This window comes from Dysidea avara, chromosome 3 (genome assembly GCF_963678975.1).
Source record: "Dysidea avara chromosome 3, odDysAvar1.4, whole genome shotgun sequence".
NCBI classification, from domain to species: domain Eukaryota; kingdom Metazoa; phylum Porifera; class Demospongiae; order Dictyoceratida; family Dysideidae; genus Dysidea; species Dysidea avara.
In genome coordinates, this window is record NC_089274.1 from 20,480,186 (window position 1) to 20,500,156 (window position 19,971).

Sequence of the window (19,971 nt, forward strand, 5' to 3'; positions counted from 1 at the left end):
TGTTACTAGATGCTTTGTCCTGTTGCTAGATACTTTGCTAAGACAGCATTTTTCAAGAAGACAATCCATCCGCCATAGTACTCCAGTGATTACGCAATAGCTAATTTATTAGCCAATTAATATTCCACGACTTCTGGTAAAGTGGTCTATTTGGTGGCTTCGACCTTTGACTTAGACTTTGACCGCGGTCGCAGATCTACTTACAGTGAGTGCCTATGTGTCACCCCCTTGTTGTGGTATTAAACCCCGGTTACTATACGAGTCTCTGTCGAGCCCCGTGTTCATAGCTTCTGGAATTCGGTACTTTACTGATAGAGAGAGATAACCATCATTAACAATTGTGATGAAAAGATGTACAACAAAACAAATAGGCATGTGAAACTGTCTTGTTGAGTATCGCTGGGACTAGTAGGTTCGAAAAATAGTACACAGTGGAGAACCGTAGCACAAAGTACCACCACATTTACCACTAACTTGCTGATTTATTTCTGAGAGATCCAAAGTCTGCTGGCCACGCGTTGTCCTCAACTGGGGGAAACAAAGACATCTTGCCGGCTTTGTATGTCATAAGTATGAAAAAGCCATAGATATTATCTATGTTCAAACTGAGCATGCGTACTAATGCCACACCCCCGCACTTATGGTACCACAAGTGATCATTAACAAGCAAAAAAATATTGATCAAAACTCAACTATGGTACATTATGATCATGTACTGTAGGTTCTGATTGTTGAGAGGAGCCTTGATCATGTTGACTGGCATTGTGATCCTGTTGATCATGAGACTTTGTGGTATCCTGATTAGGTTTATCAGTCAGGTTGTTTTTACTGGTATCTTGATCAGGCACATTGCTTGCTTGATCACTTCCTGATAGTTTAGGTATACTTTGATCTTGTGGCATGTCTGGTTGACTATTAATAGGCAAAACCTGGTCATCTTGATCATTAGTTTGATCATCAACCTTCTTATCATCTTCTGGTCTGCTGTCATCTTGTTCTGGTTTGCTGTCATCTTCAGGTCTGCTGTCATCTTCAGGTCTGCTGTCATCTTCAGGTCTGCTGTTATCTTCAGGTCTGCTGTAATGTGAAGAGGAAGTGTCTAATAGCTCAGGTGAAGTTTGATGGTCATCCTTGGATTGTTTGGATGAAGCTTCATTATTATTTTGACTGTTTGTCACTTCAGGAGTACTTTGGTGACCAGTTTGACTGCTCACTTGATTGTCACTGCTTGATACACTAGTTCTGCTACCATCACTATGATCATCAGATGATTTTGGTGTGCTCCCATCATCATCATTGCTAGCCATTGACACTTTAGATGAGTGTTGATCCAACTTAGACTCCACAATATCTTGATCCTGTTTTGGCTCTTGATCCTGCTTTGGCTCTATATTTTCTTGATCATGTTTACTTTCTTTGTCATTAATTGATGTTACAATATCATCCTTTGGTGCTGCAGTTGCTTTTGATTCAGTCTGATTATCGTCATTACGGTAGTCAGTAATCAAGCCGGACTCTAGCTGAGATACCCGACTCTCCAACTTGTCTACTTCAGATGAACTACTACTACTGCTCAATACATCAATGTCACTCTTGTCACTCTCTGATGTGAGAACTGAAGAAAACGAGTAACCAGAAGTTGATTTCTTTAGCATTTCTTTTGCATCTTTGATGGTCTGTGAAGTAGTGATGGACCTGTTCTTTGAATCATCACTGTCCAAGTCCTTAGTGTCTGGACTGAACACAACTGAACGACGTTTTGAAGGTTGGTCAACCTCTTGACTGGAAGGTACATCTTGACTATGGCTCGGTGACACTGTTTTGATGTTGCTTGTAGTGTTAGACTCTTGTTGATCCTCAAAATCCTTCAGAGGTGAACTGGCTACTTCATTCTTAGCCGCTACTTCTGATCCACTAGAGTTATGGAGAGAAGTTGTAGAAGACTTGTCAGATGTGTCCTGATCACTACAAGTAACAAATGATACATGCTGATTACAAACTAAAGGAGCAGTCTACCTGTTGGCTTGATCCTTTGACTTGTACTTCTCAACAATATCATCAACATTGATCTCTGTATCAGACTCCTAGAATAAGCAGCTAGACAACAATATTGTCTAATGCTGACCTAACCTTGTTATCTTTAACATGTATAGGTGTCCTCCTTACTTCACTTGTCTTCTTCTTGCTCATTGAAGTTGGACTCACCAGGTCAGCAGCACCTTGACATCTACAACACATACTAAACTAGCTGCTATACACTAAATAACTACACTGACTTGTAGCATGCTGTGCCTCCCTCAACTTTCACTAGTCCAAAATGTGATGTCTTACTACCCAAGATCTTCCCTGGCTGGTGCTTGTATTCACAACAGGTACTCAGTCGACAGTCAAACATACTGTCCAGGTAAATACTGATGCCAAATGGACAGTCTTTGTGTCGACGTGATGTGAATGTGAACCAGCTTTTTGGTCTCACTTTACCATTGAACACACACACAGTATTCCCCCCACAATGTTGCTGCAGTATCATGACATCAACTGTGTTATGCTCAATACTCCCCTCCAGGTGAACACTTTGTCCCACATAACACAGGGTGACACGCACCTGAGACCTCATCGGATAACGCTGACTATTGTTCACTCCTTCAACAGGTGATGTCTGTAACATAAGCCTCTAATATATTGATGGTTGTGAGTGGTCAATAGTGCAGTGAAAACAACATAATAGGGCCACCCAAGGGATAATTTCATGCCACCTGACACTAAAAATGCATCAGAAACTTTGTATTAAAAATTTGACACTGCCAAAATGTTTGGTGATGCAATAATTAGACCACACATACAAGCCTGTCATTTCTAAGTGTTAACTTGTAGTGTTGCACAAAAAGTCACACTATCTAATGTCACAAAATTGGCGTAGCTCTTGTGCAACTCTCAAATGCAATCAGCATCCTACCATAACAAGATGGTGTTATTAAAGACGCGTTTCACTGCACACAAATAGAGGCTCACATTGTTACTAGTAATAAGGAGGTAGGGTAGTGTATGTGTTATCATGTGATAATAAAGAGAACATTGGGGAGTCTTCATAAGGAGTTATCAATGATAGTGTTATATGAAGGTGTGAACATAAGGTGTGAAGTACCTTTGGTCTCCTACGAGAAGGTTTTGATGCTGGAGGTTTAGGCTTTGCTGGTGGGTGTGGCTGTTGTAGTACAACTGGCATACTAAACGACTTGCTGATGTAAGGACTGGGTGGGGCTCTCAGTGATATGATCTTCCTCAACTGATTAGTCATGTGTAAGTGACTGGACAATAAACTCTAATAAACAATACAACACAATGCAAATACATTCTAATACAACAGTCACACTAGTCTCCCCCAGTTACTGTAAAGGTCTGGTGCCACACAATACAAAAAGTGCAGTGTAATCTGTTGTAAGGCTTCACACAACAGCTAAGTGTTTCTGTTGCATGGCACCAGACCCATGGTGAGATTAATAACACACATACTGACACATCATTACAAGGGTGTAATGTTGTCACAACATATTAAAATTTTCTGGTTAATGTAGCATAACCATGTCTCTCCACCTAATATAAACTTATTATAAGAAAAATACAACCCTAGACATGATGTGGACAAAGCAAAGCAAAAGCCTTCAGCGCCTACCCAGTGAACCAACACTGGGACAACTCAGGTGCTAAGAGTCAGTGCAGGCAAAACCTCCTGGGGCAGGACTAGTAACCCGCAGGAAGCTGCTTCATGTCTGGTTCCAGCACCCAAAGTCCCACCTGGACCTTCGCCCGCTGTGTGAAATATGGACAGTTGACACAATGCGGACACACACACACACTCACCTCATCAATACCTAATTTTAACGCACGATGGGTGACTACAGTCTGAGAAGTAGTATGTGTGGTGGGAGAGTCATGATAAGGGTATGGGTTAAACCCTTCATCAACACCAACTGGATGTCGACCGTGTCTCTGTGTAACACATTAACATGACTTCATCCTCTACCACAAACAATTACCTTCACTTTTTCAGCCATTTCGTACTTTGCTAGTAATTCTAATTTACGTTTCATCTCAATTCTGGCTTGTCGCTACACAAAGTACAAAGGATCACAACACAAGTAACACATACTACCATAGTACCTCAGCCTCTACGGCTTTATTGAGTATCGAGTTAGCCAGAGCATCTTTAGTAGATCTCTTCTGTTGTTTCAAGGCATTGTTCAATCGTAATGTGGCCTCATCTACAATGTCCCCATCTTTGGTGATCTGTTGTGCGCCACATATACCAATAACACTAGCCCCTATCATGTTCTTACCAGGCCCATCCTGCGCAGGTGTCTCAGTCTACGCGGGTGAGAGTAGAACTCCGCCAAGTGCTCATCTTGCAAGCTATTGTAACTGGCCAGCGGGCTGTAGAAATACTATCAATAACTTATAAACTGCATAACACCTACCCAGCATAAGGCGAGTGCATTTTCTACTGTATGTATCTACTCCCTAATACTGTTTCTATGGAAATGAAATTGATTCTATCGAATAATTAGAGATGCGGTGTTCGTAATGCGGAGCGCGCATTCAACAGCAATTTTATTTCTTTCATTATTTGTGCTAACTACGTTGGCCACTCAATATAAAGACAATGAAGAGGTTTGGATTGCTTTCTGCGTTGTGTTGCGTGCAGCACTGTTTGTTAAAAATGTTAAATGCGATTTCAAATAATGCGCACTGTTTCAGATAACCCTATTCGTCAACAAAGTAGGACCATATTTCAACCCTCAGGAGACCTACCATTACTACCAGCTGCCGGTATGCCGGCCAGATAAGGTAAGATCCGTGTACATACACGTAGTCACTAGCTGGAATGGTTTGGTATGGGAATCACTACATACCACTAGTACACAACTACACTGTGATATTGATACTGATGTATTTGTGTAAGATCTATTGCTGTGTATATTTCATCTCGTGCAGCTGTATTGTCATACCCTTCCCTCCTGTTTGTATGCAATTCATTTTGTCACAGCAGATTGAACATCGCAGCCTTACATTAGGAGAAGTGTTAGATGGCGATCGGATGGCCATCTCATTATACGACATCAAGTTTAAAGAGACATTTGATCAGAAGGTGCTCTGCAAGTTGCAGCTACAAAGTGAAGACATTTCAGTGCTGCAAAATGCTATAGAAGATTTGTACTATTTTGAGTTTGTGTATGGTAAGATGGCTAGTAGAGATCTGATAGTGTTAAAGTGTTAGTGTTAACACAAACATGCATATTGGCTGCTGTGTATAGTTGTTGTTTTGAAAAATGCACATTGGTACATAGGTTATTGTATCATAAATATGATTATTCCCCCATTAAACTGATTGGCAACATATAACCTACACATTTTCTACTGGACTACAGTTGCTGTTGTACTGTTTGAAAACTTCCCAGGCAAAAGTATTTTTCAATTTTAGTCTATCACGAACATCCCCTGTGTACCAATTCACAGAAATGGAAGCTTTATGAGCAGAACTGCCTGATATTTGTGCACTGGCTCATTGTTAAAGTGATATACACATGGAAACTTACACTTTTGGAGACCTACAGAGTCCATACACTTAGTTAGGGTCCCAAAGTATCCCTTAGTACATAAACTGATTGCCATTGTATTTATAATACACAAGTTCCGCTGTGCCTTAAAAACTCTCTTTGTTTATTGTTTATCTGCTCGCTATGACCAAGAGTGAATGATAATTTACTCTTGACTCTTTCTATAACAGATGATCTACCGATCAGAGGGTTCTTAGGTCACTTGGAGGAAGGTCCTGTACTACCCCACAACCACAAGACTTACCTGTGGACACATTTACACTTCACATTTGAATACAACAACGATAAGGTATAGGACTGACACAGTGGGACACACTATAAATAGAGGTTGGGTTGGTAAAGACATTTTTGCTCTACTGATGGCCAACCAAAGTGGATGCTAACTTGAGGTTGACACACTCTCACTTCATCAGCTTTGACAAAATATTTACAAAATCATATATTTAAATTTACACACCTTTAATTTGAAAGGTGGTGTAGTAAATTTATACTGGTTCATCAAAAATTGTCGACCTTGTGTCAAAGTTTTCTTGTACGAGTCACTGACTTGTAACGCTATGTGATATACACTCTTTACAGGTAATATCAGCCAATGTCAGTACTAATGGAGTGGTACCAGTCAGTCTTAATGATCTCACTGCTCCAATGGAGGTCACTCATACCTATAGTGCCAGGTGGTTCCCCACCAAGTGAGATCACATGATCTTACATATGATTCAGTCAGTATACCCCATGTATAATTCAGGTTATCTTATGAAGACAGGAATACAAAACAGCAAGTTTTCTTTCCAAAGACGCTAGAGGTGAGGGCTACAGGTTAACTGTGTGATAGTACTGGTGTGTATACAGATCCACTGGTTATCCATCATCAACTCTGTTGTGTTAGTCATCTTGTTAATGGGATTTGTGATGTTGATATTGGTGAGTGTGTAGTGTTGTGTGTGCATGGGTGAGCGTGTAGTGTGCCACACTAGTATGTATGACATTCACAAACGGGTATAATAAAGTATCCACTATCTAGCATTGTTTACTTGACTAATGCTCCATATACTTACAGAGCTCAAAATAACAGCCTGTCATCTGTCATTTTCCGGCCCAAAAGCCACAATGACCAACCAATTTAAAAATGGTCTGACATTATGACCTATCAAAATAAGCTCTCTTTTTTCAGTGTTGTGTGTGTAACTGGTTACTCAACAGCTGACCATGTTACCTGTTGGTCTGTTATTATGACAGATCATGTAAGAAACGTTATATTGATAAGGGAGGCCAGTACGTAGTTTATTGTTTGGTTGAAAAGTGAGGTATAGTTGGATAGAATAGAGCAGCTTGGAAGAACAACAGTTTACCAGTCTCAAGAAGATTTGTAGAACTTTACTATGCACATATTAATATAGAATTTGAACATATTAATATAAAATTTGATAATAAACGTTGTAAAAAAACACCACATCTTACTTTGCTAGTTGCTTGACAAGTATACAGAATGCCACAACTTTGAAATTGTGGAGATCCACGTTCCTTTACTGGCCATGTTCTAGCCTTTCAAAAGATCTTGCATTTGTTACATGTAATAATCACATGCAAGCTATCAGTTTATGACTATCACCACAACTTGTAACATTTGATAGCTTATGTAGATACCTAATAGGATCCAATCAAATATTCTTTTTTGGTGTTTAGATAATTTTGAGAGTTGACTGTGCTAAATCAGGTAGATATGATCCATATTAGGTGTGGTTTGATCTATTTCATTGCTCCACATAAAGTGATCAAAACTAATAGGCTAAGTGTTTATGTTGAGTGTAAAGCTCACTTACGATTGTGTTAGCATTGTCTAGTGTACTGTGTTCATGTAGTATGATGTTAATCTTTCTCTTTAGTTGAGAGTGTTAAGAAATGATTTTGCTCGTTACAACATTATTGATGAAGAAGGAGATGAGATTGGTGAGATAACTCAATACCACAATCAATACATTCACCATATACACAGGTTATAAATACAAATCCAATTTACTAATAGTAGTGGTGTGTATAACAATGAAATCCAGTGATGTGCTAGCATTGGAATTACCGTCTGAAGTCACTGGAGATGACACACATTGGCTTACTGAGGATTTCATGTTTTACCAATAAACTGTGTTATTGTGAAGTGTGATCTAGGGATGGGGCCCTACCCACAATGGCCGTTAGGAACTTGTAAGTGTCCAAATATCCTCGGTGCTGATTGGTTTGTGGTGGCTGCAAAAGCTATGATTTTTTGACTGTTCATTTAGAAAAGTAATCTGTGTTTTGCCATACTAGGCTACCACTTATGGGTAGAACCCCACTGTGGTCTTTTGATGGGAGTGGTACTCATTACAGAAAGAAAGATTTTTTTGGTCTCAACAGATCTGTCTCCATACAATTTTTTACCTCTTAAATAGGAAACCTCTCATTATAGTAACAGTGGACCAAAAGTTGTCAGTTCCAAGCAGTATAAACAGGTTTCACTGTATTACTACCTGAGAAAAGGGATTTATTAGGTGTTAGTAGTAGTTCTTGAAAGTACTCTACATCTCACACAGATCAAGATGAGTATGGTTGGAAGATCATTCACACCGATGTGTTTAGGTTCCCGTCATGTCCCAGCCTTCTGTGTGCCATCCTTGGTCAGTTACCATAGTGATAGTGACCATAGTAGCAATCATGTGTTGTGTCCACAGGTGTGGGGACACAGTTTCTAGTATTAGCATTCGGCATCATCGTCATGGCAATGATTGGACTGTTCAATGTACACAGGTGACAAACTGTTCTCCACCCCTCCTCCTTTCATAATTACACACCTGTTGTATCCCTACTAGACATCACGCAATGAACTCAGCAGCCATTTTATTGTATGCCCTCACGTCATGTGTAGCAGGCTACGTGTCCGTTAGCTTCTTTAAGAGGATTGGAGGAGTAGCATGGACATGGAACATCATCCTAACAGCTAGCCTGTTTGCTGTGCCGTTCTTTGTCATTTGGAGTACAGTGAATACTGTGGCCTGGATCAACCAGTCCACACAAGCACTACCCTTCACTACTATAGTCCTCATCATGATAGTATGGCTGGTTGGTGAGTGATCCCTCCTCTGGTGTTGTTGTTATGATGTCATCTTGTAGTGGGGTTTCCCCTTACTGTGCTGGGAGGCATACTGGGCAAGAACATGGCAGGTAGTTTTGATGCTCCTTGTCGCACCAAGAACATAGCAAGAGAGATCCCACCAGTGGCATGGCACCAGAGTACTGTCATACATATGGTGGTAGGGGGCTTCCTGCCTTTCAGGTACATGCTAGTGTAAATGTGGTTGTTTATGATGTGACATGTGCAACATAGTAGTATTGTGTGTAAAGTTTGATTGGTGTCCACCACAACAAATAAATATAATTCCCTAGCCATAAATTTACTGTTACCATACAATTTGTTATTGTTTGCAAAACGGTTAAAATAGCTTCAAATATTTCTCTGTAATTGTACACATCTCTGGATACTATGGCTGCATGTAAAAGTTATGAAAACTTATGAACACAGGCAAAACCTTGAATTTAGCCTGCCAGCAGAAATCTTTGTGGGATTCACAAAAATTTGGACCTCGCACATATGCCATTGTGTGGCTGTATACACATAGGGAAGGTTGGTGTGTTCACTAAATACCGTATAGTAAAAAACTTTGGTGGTAAAAGTGTGACAAAACCCCTCTGCTGAAAAAATTGGCAGAAAAAACTTTGACATTTGGAATAATATTTGCCAAAGTTTTTACTGTACGGTACGTAAGGATATTACGACAAGGTGTCAGCTCATCAGTTAAGTAGTGTAGTAAGTGTATAGGTAGCTAGTGTTGTTGTAGCAGTACTTTTGTGGCTACTGATCTAACGACGTGCTAGCTAAGGCATGCTTTGCTATCTCCTGTGATTCCGTGAGTGACCGTATTTGCTGTTTTTCAGTAGCAGAGGTTATCACGTTTATATCAAAGTACTTGACCAAATCCATCGCAAGACGATGAACTAGCTGACGTGCAAACAGGAAGCCGGTTGGAAATGGTATCCCAAGGAGTGCTTACAACTGTGGGACACATTCCTAGGAAGATCTCCAAAGTCAACTCGATCTTTATTGCGTGGTGGTACAAGCTGACCTTCATCTTAAGTTCTAGTTACTCAATGTACTCATGTGATCATCTAAAATGATTGGTGAAAAAAACTTTAGCGAATTGAATGCTATTCGCCAAAGTTTTTTACTATACAGTACAGTACAGCAAGACCTTTGGCTATGACCAATTTAGACAATAGTCCTAGTGTTGTTCAATTGCTCTAATACCACTTACACCTACTAACAAATAGTCTAATTGGACAGTCTTTAGCTCTATTAGCAGTATATGTATTTCATTCTAGTGCTATTTCTGTGGAGCTCTACTACATCTTTGCTACAGTGTGGGGACGTGAGGCATATACCCTATATGGAATACTATTCCTGGTGTTCGTAATTCTCATTGGTGTGACAGCTTGTATATCAGTAGCACTCACCTATCACCAATTGTCATCTGAAGACTATCGATGGTGGTGGAAATCTATCTTCACCTCAGGGTGAGTCAGTCATGTTATGTTGGTCTTGTAACATTTACCCAGCTATATTAATGGGGACCTGGTACTAACTGGGGACCTGGTACTAACTGGGGATAGTCTACCCAGCCATATTGTAGTGCACAGGTGCCCCATTAACAGGGCCTCGCTAATGACTAACAGCCCAAATTTCTATAATGTGCAATGTCATCATGATTTGTGCTCTCCCCACTACAGATCCACTGGACTGTTTGTGTTTGCCTATTCAGTGTTCTACTACTACAAGCGTTCCCACATGTACGGCTTCTTACAGACGGTGGAATATTTTGGCTACACCATCCTAGCCTGTTATGTGTTCTTCCTGATGATGGGAACTGTATCATTCTGTGCTTCACTGAAGTTTGTCAGATACATCTACCAGAACATCAAGATGGACTAATATTTTGTCAATTGTGTAATAAAACCATCAATGATTATGATCTTTATTACATGTACTAGCGTTTGCTCCATGCTTCTTTCCAACTCTTTTGACAGTAATTGATTAGTGTTTTTCTGTTGTGTGGGTATGTCAACCACATTGCTGCCCCGGTGACTCCAATAGCAACAGTCGGATACAGTAGCCTGTGCACCACACCCCCTAATCAGGAACAAAACATACAATTTGTACACCATATTTAAGAGACCACTCAACTCTTCCTGGCCAGTATTAGACCTGTCACTCCAGCCAGCCCCACTGTTAGTGCTCGTGGTTCAATGAATGATGGTAGGGTTGGTAGTGAGTCTAATAAATGAAATGGTTGGCACAATACATTTAGACACAAACTTGGGCTTTGCTCTTAGTGATTACTATAGGTCTCTACAATAGTGTGATACTCAGACACAAGCCACAGTATCATGACCCATGGTCACAGTAACAGACGGTGCTAAATTTCCAGATGAGACGGTCAAATGTGTGAAATAGTGATAGGGTCCTAACTACTGTTTAAAGGTTGGTACTTTGTTGCAAAATCATTTCTAAACACAAGTGATTGTTCCACCATAGAAAGTATGCATGTGAGGAGAGTGAGAATATCACCTCCCAATTCCCTTTATGAGACCCTAGTACATGTAATGATGGATTATAAATGAAATAGTAATGGAAGCTAAAACTGTAGCAGCTGAACTACAATCAATAATAGGCATTATCAGTAAGCATAGTGGATACAATTTGGTACTGCTCAAAGCATAATGCTCAGCATACATATAGCCTAGGGAATGAAGAAGAACAAAGCAGCTGAAAACTAAGGATCCAGGAATTATGTCTGCATAATTTTGAGTAGAATGCTGGGGTAAAAGAATTGGGTGACATTTTGAAACATAATTGGCATAAGATACGATTTTGTGCAAGTGGAGATTGAGATAGTCTAATAGAACAGTCAGCGGAATAATCTTTACTCTGTTGCAACGGTGACTAAGCATCTTACCAACCGAGTTAGTTTTCCAGTCTAATAGAACAGCATTATTGCTGCTCCAAAATGTTGCTAAACGTCACAAATTGCAAAAGTCTATTTTGATGATTTTCAAGAATAATAAATACATTTCAGGAATAATAAGAGCATAATGAGACCTTTTAAAGAGAAATTCGGAATAGAACAATGAGTAAGAAATGCAAGATGCATGGTTAACTGTTTAGCCCCAACAAACAAATCATGACCATCCTATGGAACTTCACCAGATCCTATAGACATGTTTAACAAAAAGGTGTGGTCATAAGAATGTACTGTATGCACAAATTACCAGCCATTTTTGTAGGGTAAAATTAACCTATCTAACAACAATAAAATCAGGCAGTTTGAGAAATAAACTTGGGAATGGAATAATTTCAGATTTCAGATGATAAAAGTAAGTTTTGAGAGGTGCTTTAAATTTTGCGTTCATAACTACCTGTTGTTATTCTTTTTCAGCAAAGCACAAGTATTAATAAAGTATGACTACAAAGTTTCTATTTCAGGTAGTGATTAATTGATGCAGTAATACAGTGAGCAAAACTGCTCTGAAAAATGTTTGCCTGCATTGATTTTACCAATCATTGATTTTACCGATCTTTTTGTCCTACACAAATCTAGATTGTGTTATGTATAGATGATGTAATATAGTGCCACACCTTCTCATTAAACCCATCTATATTGCAGACTAGTAATATCAAGGAAGTGGTCTAATGTGTGAAATCTAGAAAATTTTCAAGATCAGTTATCCAGACATCTTAACGCCAAAAGTGACTGTTCTATTAGAGTACATTAGTGTGCACTCTATTAGGGTAAATGACTGTTCAGTCTATATAAATTAATCTTCAGTTATCTGAACAATTACTTTATCTGAATGCTTTTGGCTAACTATAGATACAAAGGTGCTCGGATAACTTAGGATCCACTGTACATATAATATAATTTTGACAGAAACGTTTGACAGCAGGTACAACTCTGTCCATAAACTTAATTACTAGTTTATCATCCCTGCCTGCATTGCAGTCTTTTTCCATACCACATCAGTGCTTTTTTTTTGGATTTTTAAAATGCAACCATTAAGTAACTTTATACCTGCTTCCCAAAAGAGAAAGTAAGAATTTTAAAAGTTTATGTGGCCTTATACAGCAAAATCAGTCATACTGCTAGACAACCTTTTCAATGGGTAAAATAACTTAAAACTGTACAGTGGCTGTCGTAACAGCACACCCCTTGACTTGTACTAACTTGATAACTTATTCTTGGACAACACTGAGGTCTCTTTCATCCTACCCCAACTAGCCTGTAATGCAATGTCATCATTACCATGGTGGTGCATGTCACAGTTTTGTCACTACCATTCCATTCTGGTATACACGAGTACTCCACTGCCTCACGTGACCCACTTCCCCCTGTAGTGGTAAAGTAGTCACCTCATAACGCAAGACCACTCCGTCCTCTGGGGACCTGTATATGTCCGGCTTCTACGGAAAGGACGTATACATCACTACTAAACGTGTAAGAGTTGATTCACCTTTGTATTCATTAGTTAGGATGCGCTATAATCAGGAATTAGATGCGCTTTAATTGGGAATAGGTTAAGAGATGAACAACGCTGCTGATAAACAAGCTGGGGATAAGGAACATGGCGGCCTCCAGAGGACACCATTGTACACTAAAATGACCATACTAATGTATATCATCGTATTCCTCTACTCTGGTTGCTTCTGGATACAAATTGGAGTCCTACCTGTAAGTGGTTAGCAACCGCTCTAGGAATGAACTTAGTGTTTAGCAGTAGTGTTGTGTGTAGCAGTAAGGTGTGATATGTGGCACAAAGGGGACAGTAATAACTGCTTCCCCAAGGCTTTAAAGCTGGCTTGGTGGTGGACTATTATGGCATTGTGAGGTTGTCTGGAGTGAGTCCCTCATGGAGACAATAGGACAGTCTCTGCCCTAAATATGGAACGATCAATCTTGGTCGAGATCATTCACCCCTGTTGCACAGGGCTAACCATACATAGTATGGATTCACAACTACAAACAATCTATGGGATGACTTGTCTTGGTTATGGGTCCAGTAGTTGACAATTTCAGCCTCCTAGTTGACTAAAATATAACCTTCATACAAATCTTCAATAATTGTTAAGTCACATACCTAGCTTGTAATGCTGCCACAAGAATTATTGGTGCCACATCTGGGCAACCATAGTGATGAAGTACAAGATAACTGGCTGCGTACCGCCATCATTTGATAACAATCATTGAATCTAATAGTGAAAAAAGAACAATGTAGAGTTAGTGAGATATCAGGCCACTCAAAATCTGTAGCCATGACAGTGATTGCCCGTGCATAAAACTTAGTTCCTATGGGGATGACATCACCATTGCAGATCTCTACAGCTAAACAAGACCTGTATACATGTCCAAAGAACAGAAGCCCTCCTTGTCATATACCCGACACCTGAGTGACAGTTGACTATAGTGAGTGACTGAGCATGGTATGGTACTATGAAACATGTGACTTTTAAACATTTTTTGGGAAAGCATGAGGTCCTTCATTACTTGCTTGATAAGAGTAGGAAGTTAAAAGTAATCATAAGAGGAAGAGGTAATTAGTCATGTGAGTATAACTCCCGTCACATGATAGATGATGTACCTATATATAGATCACTGCTAATCCCATTAAGGTTCCCAGTTGTGTTGGCTGTGGGGGGTTACTATTCAGTGAACTGGACTACTGGACTGACATATTTTTGATTTTTGCAACATTCTATGGTTGGATTTATGGAGTCTTGCTAGTAAGTACCCTTAGGGCACCTTCAGCCCACTTCTAAACGCTGAAGACGAACAATGGAATATGCGAAAACTGTCTCTTATCTTAATAATTTTGCTACTGTTCATTATGCCACTATACAACACTTATTTCTTACCCTGGTGTGTAGCAATGCTGCAGGCAGTGCAGGGAATTGATTGTGACAGCAATAGTTAATCAGCAATCAACTAGCCAGTAGATGGTATCCTTAGAGTTATATTCTTAGAGCAAGCTTGAGGAGCAAGCAAGCTAGTCTCGCTGCCAGTCTTCTGTCTCAGTGCAGGGGCTTATCAATTAAAGATTATAGTAAGTGCCCATACTGAAAAATCTCTAATTGGTAAGCCCCTGCACTGAACTAGAGGCAAGTCTAGAAGTCTGGCCATGCTGGCGAGGCTCGCTTGCTCCTCAAGCTTGCTCTAAGGATATCTTGAAAGATATTGTCTACTGGCTAGTTAATTGCTGGTTTAACTATTGTTGTCACATTCAATTACTACACACCAGGGTAAAGAATAAGTGTTGTATAGTGGCATAATAAACAGCAGCGAAATTATTAAGAGACAGCTTTCATGTATTCCACCGTTGTATTCCACTGTTCGTCTTCAGCATTTAGAAGTGGGCTGCAGGTGCCCTAAGGGTGCTTACTAGCAAGACTCCGTAAATCCAACCATAGAATGTGCAAAAACCAAAAATATGTCAGTCCAGTAGTCCAGTCCAGTGTTCCAGTCCAGTAGTCCAGTCCACTGAATAGTAACCCCCGTTGGCTGTGGAGCAGACACATTGAAACAATAGAAAACCCTCCACAATATTGGTTCCAACAGGTCCTGGGCACCATACATTTATACCTGTAAATTATCTTTCTTTTGCAGCAAAAAATATTCTCAGTACTACCTTCACCTGGCTACCAGTCCGAATTTTTATTAGAATCACTGTATCTGCCTGTTGAAGGATTGGTTCCATAGTAGCAAGTGAAGCAGTTTGTAGTCTTGTAGGCCGTACCAAAGAGACATACAATACGAAGACTTCAATGACCTATCTCTTATATCAAGAGTAAATAATGGGAAGGTTGTGTTGTATTCCTGTAGTTAAGAGGGTCACTCTATTGTGAGAATACTTCAATATGTTATCCAACACTAGCAAGTGCATTACTCAAATAGTTTATCATATGAATCCCGTTAATTCAGTTACTTGAGGAGGACACCTACAAATAATCCAGACACTTAGTTAACATCCCAAAGTGTTCCTTAGCACATAATAAATTGACCTGGAAAATTAGGACACTTTTACAATCAGGACATTATTGGTTGGTCCCATGTAGCAGAGGTTCCAGTGTAGCTCCTACATTTAGTGATGTGCGATAATAATATCGATTATCATGATGCTTGTATTATATGATACAATAGATTATCACAATAGTAGATCCAAATAATATATTAGTGATACATAGTAGTTTTATTTGTGCTATGCCATACTGTAGTACAGAAAATCTTTTGAGAGAGCAAATCTTTGCAAATGTTGTGAGCTATTCAGAAAATAATTACACTTCATTTGTATGAGTACTGATAAGCATGTCTGATTTGTGCTCATGATAATCACAAGCTATTATCACATCATGATAGTGGATCACTGCAATATGATTATCGCACTATTGATATTATTGCATTACACTACCTAAATTGAAAGCTTACAGTAGTTACCACTCCCAATAAATATAGTAGTAATTATCTCCATAATACAAGACAACGTGTTTATGTTCTACTGCAGTTTCTCTCCAAGAAGTTAGGAGTGGACCCAATCATGTTTGGTTACCTGGAGACCATCTTTTCAATATCCATGTTAATTGGTGGACCGCTGTTTGGCCGATTTGGAGATCTGTTTGGAGCACGGGCTGCTCTTACCCTGGCCCTGTTCTCAGCATTCCTAACCTATGCCATGCTAGCCATGTCTTCTAATATTTTAATGCTGTTCCTGTCAAGGTTACCTGGTGTACTGATGCATGTGATGCATGGTGAGTAGCTGTGTGTTCTATTAGAGTAGTTAGTTCAGTTTCACCATAGGTGCTCAGATGGTAGTCACTGATGTATCAGGAAGTGCAGAGCGTGTTGATGTGTTGGGAAAACTGGGTGTGGCATATGGGGTCGGTATGGTAACTGGGCCAACAGTAGGTGGCTTGATAACAAGATTTTCGTCAGAGCAAACGGCAGCATTAGCTGCCAGTATTATCAGTCTGGCAACTATTGTACTTGTACTAGCTACCGTGCCAAAGACAACTAAGGACCCTGGAAGAGTAGCGAAGACTGATGAAGCAAAATCAGGTGTGTAGTGTTTATGTGTACATGTTTACTGTATGTTCATATATTTTATTGGTCTACAGAATCTCACAGTGTGTTTGACTATCAAGCCATCCTAGCACTACTAAAGATCCCAATGGTCCGTTACATAGTCATCTTGAAGGTGGTGGTTGGTATTCCAGTTGGGGTGTTCCATTCCATGTTTGCCATGGTCAATATTGACAAGTTTGGACTAACTGCTGAGACCAATGGACACCTCTTATCATATGTCGGCATTGTTACCATGGTGAGCAGATTAATATCTATCTGAGTTGTTATAATGATGCAAGTGTTTATAATGACTGGTACATTAAAGAAATACTCTAATAGAACAGTCACCAATACAGATTGTTGTCACTGAGATATGACCACCTGTCTCCTGCAGTTGACTACTCTAATATAACATGAACTTCTCAAGTCTTTACAGGATTGAGAAAATCCCTCCCTGCACTTCCTTTAAAATTGCTCATACGACTCGGTATCCAATACTCCACTGTACAGTATTCTAATAGAGCAGTCAGTATGTATTACAGTCCACCTATATAGCCTTCATAATAATTGGTATTTGTTATTGTCCACAGGTGATGCAGGGGTTTGGAGTAGGGTACATCTCAAAGAGGTTTAGTGATGGGTCATTACTGAAAATGTCCACTGCTGCTCTGGCTGTGTCCTACCTTTTACTGGTACATAACTATGTGTATACTTATGTGTGACTGTGTATAGTTGTGTGTACATGTGTGGTAGTGTTCTAGTTGGAGCAGTACTAACCACTAAAACTGGCATTAGCTACTGATTTCATACATTTTGCTGGAATGCCATTATATAAAGTTGTTGCACAAACCAGTAGCAGATCAATAAAATGAGCTGATATATCTACTAAGTACCTTTAAAGCTTGCTTTAATTTGTTATTATAAAGGATCAATGTGGCACATTTGTAGTGTCATTACAATAACGTTTCTGCAGCAGCAACAGCAAGAACATGTTCACAAACATTGTCAGATTGGGTATCTGTAACTGCTGCTTAATTGCCTCATGATGGAATACTGACACGAATTAATTCTGCCAATATAGGGTTTTCTTATAACCAATCTGATTTTTTTTCAATAGCATGTTGTGTCATTTTACCTGTACACTGGTGTTCTGGTTCTGGCCACTCCACATTGTTTCCTTGTAATCACCATGTTTGTACATGTGTTGATCGTTTGTTCTAATGTTTTCCCTTAATCACAACATCACCTAATTATGTCATTAACATGTTCCTCATTCCCACAGGCACTAGTTGACAACCTCCCATTCCTGTTGGTGATATTGATCCCAATGATAGCTAGTGGTTCATTACTCAACCTTGTCGCTAGTAGCTCCATCACTAAGTGTGTTCCTGATACAGCAACTGGGACCAGTCTCGGCCTCAGCATGGCCACACACTCTCTGATACGTACCATGACTCCTACCCTTGGTGGATACCTGTATGCCTTATTTGGTTATCCCAGCTTTGGTCTGCTAGGATTCGTCATGAATGGAGCAATGATGATATCTATTCTGATGGGATATACTGGTGGCATCAAGTAATTTGGTGTAATTAACATCTGTGAATTCATTTATAATATACATGTATTTATCATCACATAATTAGAAATGCAATTCCACAATTCATCCAAAAAAAAAAAAAAGCTGATTACAAAAAATTAAGATAAGTGAAAAGTTGTGTTTTATAGTGCCAAGAACACCTTCATATTATGATAGTTATTTCTGCCTGAAGTCCAGATCAGCGTAGTGCATGCCATCAGGTACTGGACCATTACCACTGATTTTCCTTGTGGGTGATACCCTGCCTCCTCCACTGGTCTTCCTAGCAGGAGGAGATTTGGGATCAATCTCCTCATAAACATGAGGTCTACGTCTAACCCTGCCACCTCCATTCATTGTAGCAACTGACTCCAATAAAATGTACGATTCCTTTGTGTGCGGAGGGATTGGTGGAGGGCTTGGGGACAATGGTGGCTCTTCTGTGTCTTTTACAAAGTCTAGAGCTTCATCAATATCTTCGTCATCAACATTTTGAGTAGGGAAGACAATCTCAGCGTAGTTAGTCTTCTCATGAAGACCATCCACAATATAAGGGTCATCTTTCTTACGTACTGACACCACTGGTCTGACTGTAGCTAGAAACTCATCCGGACACTCTCTGATAATCTGGACAATTTCTTCAACACTTTTACCAGTCACAGTTTTGCCATGAATGTCAATTATTTCATCACCTACTCAACAAAAAATAATGATTAACAGCCATACAATGTACACACCACATTACACAAGATAAACATAACACTTCCCTTGCCAATATAACACAATACAACTTAACCAGACAACACCATACATTATCCTTTACAGGCCACTAGCAATAGAAACCACTGGGAGCCTATTGACCAGCAAATTAACAGGCTAGCATCCCTCTCGCTAAACATTATGGCTTTATTAAGGCACTCCATGGAGCTCAGCTAGTGTTGACACATGGTCACACTCCACTTACCAGGTTTTAATATACCAGTAGCTGCTATTGGTCCATCTTCAACTATTCTACTAACTAGAATAAGTCCCGCTGCGTTTTTGATAGTACAGCCAATGCCTTTGTCCGGGTCTTTCTCTAGTTTAACTCTCTTCATGCCTTTTGTTAGTTTCCTTAGAGTCTTTCTGAATGGGTCTTCCCTCTCTGCTCTTTTTTCCTTCTCTTTAGCATTTTTGATGCCCTGAATCCATTCGGTGCGGTCCAGGTTCCCAGTGGCTTGGAAATATACTGACTTTCGCTTGTGACCAGTGTCCGTGTGTAGAACAAAACAATGCTGTTTTTTCTTCACCACCACGTCTGGTTCTATTTCGACAATATCGTCTAAGAATATTCTACCCAATGGCTGAATCTCTTCGTTGCGGGTGACATTCTTAAAATAGCACAGGCATTGAGGATTGAGGGCACAGTATCGTCTCATCCACGTCTTTATGATTTCTCCTCGCTTACACAAGAATCCTTCCTTCAACAACAGGACGGACGATGAACGTCTTCTCCGAGAGCTCGCCATTGTAATCGAGATTGTAATTGAGATTACTCCCTGAGCTGACCAACCTTAAACACACACGTGACTATGTGTACTTTTCTCAC

The 19,971-nt window shown here is 39.8% G+C and overlaps 5 protein-coding genes across 8 annotated transcripts; 2 read left to right on the forward strand and 3 right to left on the reverse strand.

Moving 5' to 3' along the window:
- Nucleotides 1-650: 650 nt before the first annotated feature.
- Nucleotides 651-4,572, reverse strand: LOC136250040 (glutamate-rich protein 3-like). The gene is made up of 10 exons (XM_066042195.1): nt 4,476-4,572; nt 4,338-4,431; nt 4,162-4,287; nt 4,038-4,109; nt 3,862-3,990; nt 3,146-3,322; nt 2,277-2,659; nt 2,131-2,227; nt 2,017-2,084; nt 651-1,965 (listed from the first exon to the last, which is right to left on the reverse strand). The coding sequence occupies exons 1-10, from the start codon at nt 4,493-4,495 to the stop codon at nt 693-695; spliced, it is 2,439 nt and encodes an 812-aa protein (XP_065898267.1). The 5' UTR covers nt 4,496-4,572; the 3' UTR covers nt 651-692.
- LOC136250049 (transmembrane 9 superfamily member 1-like) lies at nt 4,559-10,678 on the forward strand. The gene is made up of 14 exons (XM_066042204.1): nt 4,559-4,668; nt 4,756-4,845; nt 5,048-5,234; nt 5,786-5,904; nt 6,195-6,304; nt 6,361-6,418; nt 6,465-6,536; nt 7,499-7,562; nt 8,183-8,266; nt 8,321-8,396; nt 8,459-8,712; nt 8,760-8,922; nt 10,026-10,217; nt 10,431-10,678. The coding sequence occupies exons 1-14, from the start codon at nt 4,582-4,584 to the stop codon at nt 10,630-10,632; spliced, it is 1,758 nt and encodes a 585-aa protein (XP_065898276.1). The 5' UTR covers nt 4,559-4,581; the 3' UTR covers nt 10,633-10,678.
- LOC136250069 (uncharacterized) lies at nt 10,619-13,320 on the reverse strand. Its single transcript, XM_066042232.1, has 5 exons — nt 13,209-13,320; nt 13,033-13,158; nt 12,923-12,977; nt 10,885-10,974; nt 10,619-10,830 (listed from the first exon to the last, which is right to left on the reverse strand). Exons 1-5 carry the CDS (start codon nt 13,218-13,220, stop codon nt 10,688-10,690), a joined length of 426 nt encoding a protein of 141 aa, XP_065898304.1. The 5' UTR covers nt 13,221-13,320; the 3' UTR covers nt 10,619-10,687.
- LOC136250052 (solute carrier family 22 member 18-like) lies at nt 13,065-18,458 on the forward strand. 4 transcript variants are annotated; one of them, XM_066042210.1, is made up of 7 exons: nt 13,074-13,192; nt 13,272-13,426; nt 16,251-16,494; nt 16,544-16,801; nt 16,861-17,063; nt 17,398-17,499; nt 18,090-18,458. In XM_066042210.1, the coding sequence occupies exons 2-7, from the start codon at nt 13,280-13,282 to the stop codon at nt 18,384-18,386; spliced, it is 1,251 nt and encodes a 416-aa protein (XP_065898282.1). In that variant the 5' UTR covers nt 13,074-13,192; nt 13,272-13,279; the 3' UTR covers nt 18,387-18,458. The 4 variants fall into 4 exon arrangements, with proteins under 4 accessions (XP_065898283.1, XP_065898282.1, XP_065898281.1 ...); XM_066042209.1 differs by having other exon boundaries at nt 13,096-13,192; nt 13,244-13,426; XM_066042211.1 differs by lacking the exon at nt 13,272-13,426 and having other exon boundaries at nt 13,065-13,192.
- On the reverse strand, nt 18,361-19,967 carry LOC136250060 (uncharacterized). The gene is made up of 2 exons (XM_066042220.1): nt 19,348-19,967; nt 18,361-19,075 (listed from the first exon to the last, which is right to left on the reverse strand). Exons 1-2 carry the CDS (start codon nt 19,889-19,891, stop codon nt 18,561-18,563), a joined length of 1,059 nt encoding a protein of 352 aa, XP_065898292.1. The 5' UTR covers nt 19,892-19,967; the 3' UTR covers nt 18,361-18,560.
- Nucleotides 19,968-19,971: the final 4 nt, after the last annotated feature.

Bases quoted from the DNA above. Each gene is read 5' to 3' on its own strand.
- LOC136250049 (XM_066042204.1), top strand. From the start codon at position 4,582: ATGCGGAGCGCGCATTCAACAGCAATTTTATTTCTTTCATTATTTGTG. The intron at 8,923-10,025 runs GTACATGCTAGT...ATTTCATTCTAG, and splicing joins GGGGGCTTCCTGCCTTTCAG to TGCTATTTCTGTGGAGCTCT. The intron at 10,218-10,430 runs GTGAGTCAGTCA...TCCCCACTACAG, and splicing joins AAATCTATCTTCACCTCAGG to ATCCACTGGACTGTTTGTGT.
- LOC136250069 (XM_066042232.1), bottom strand. The intron at 10,975-12,922 runs GTTAGTACAAGT...TTCATTTATTAG, and splicing joins GTCCAAGAATAAGTTATCAA to ACTCACTACCAACCCTACCA. The intron at 10,831-10,884 runs GTTGAGTGGTCT...GTTCCTGATTAG, and splicing joins TCTAATACTGGCCAGGAAGA to GGGGTGTGGTGCACAGGCTA.
- LOC136250040 (XM_066042195.1), bottom strand. From the start codon at position 4,495: ATGCACTCGCCTTATGCTGG. The intron at 4,110-4,161 runs GTACTATGGTAG...TACTTTGTGTAG, and splicing joins ATAAAGCCGTAGAGGCTGAG to CGACAAGCCAGAATTGAGAT. The intron at 2,660-3,145 runs GTACTTCACACC...CTTATGTTACAG, and splicing joins CTTCTCGTAGGAGACCAAAG to ACATCACCTGTTGAAGGAGT.
- LOC136250052 (XM_066042210.1), top strand. From the start codon at position 13,280: ATGAACAACGCTGCTGATAAACAAGCTGGGGATAAGGAACATGGCGGC. The intron at 13,427-16,250 runs GTAAGTGGTTAG...GTTCTACTGCAG, and splicing joins TACAAATTGGAGTCCTACCT to TTTCTCTCCAAGAAGTTAGG. The intron at 17,500-18,089 runs GTACATAACTAT...TCATTCCCACAG, and splicing joins CTGTGTCCTACCTTTTACTG to GCACTAGTTGACAACCTCCC.
- LOC136250060 (XM_066042220.1), bottom strand. From the start codon at position 19,891: ATGGCGAGCTCTCGGAGAAGACGTTCATCGTCCGTCCTGTTGTTGAAG. The intron at 19,076-19,347 runs GTAAGTGGAGTG...TTTGTTGAGTAG, and splicing joins TACTGGTATATTAAAACCTG to GTGATGAAATAATTGACATT.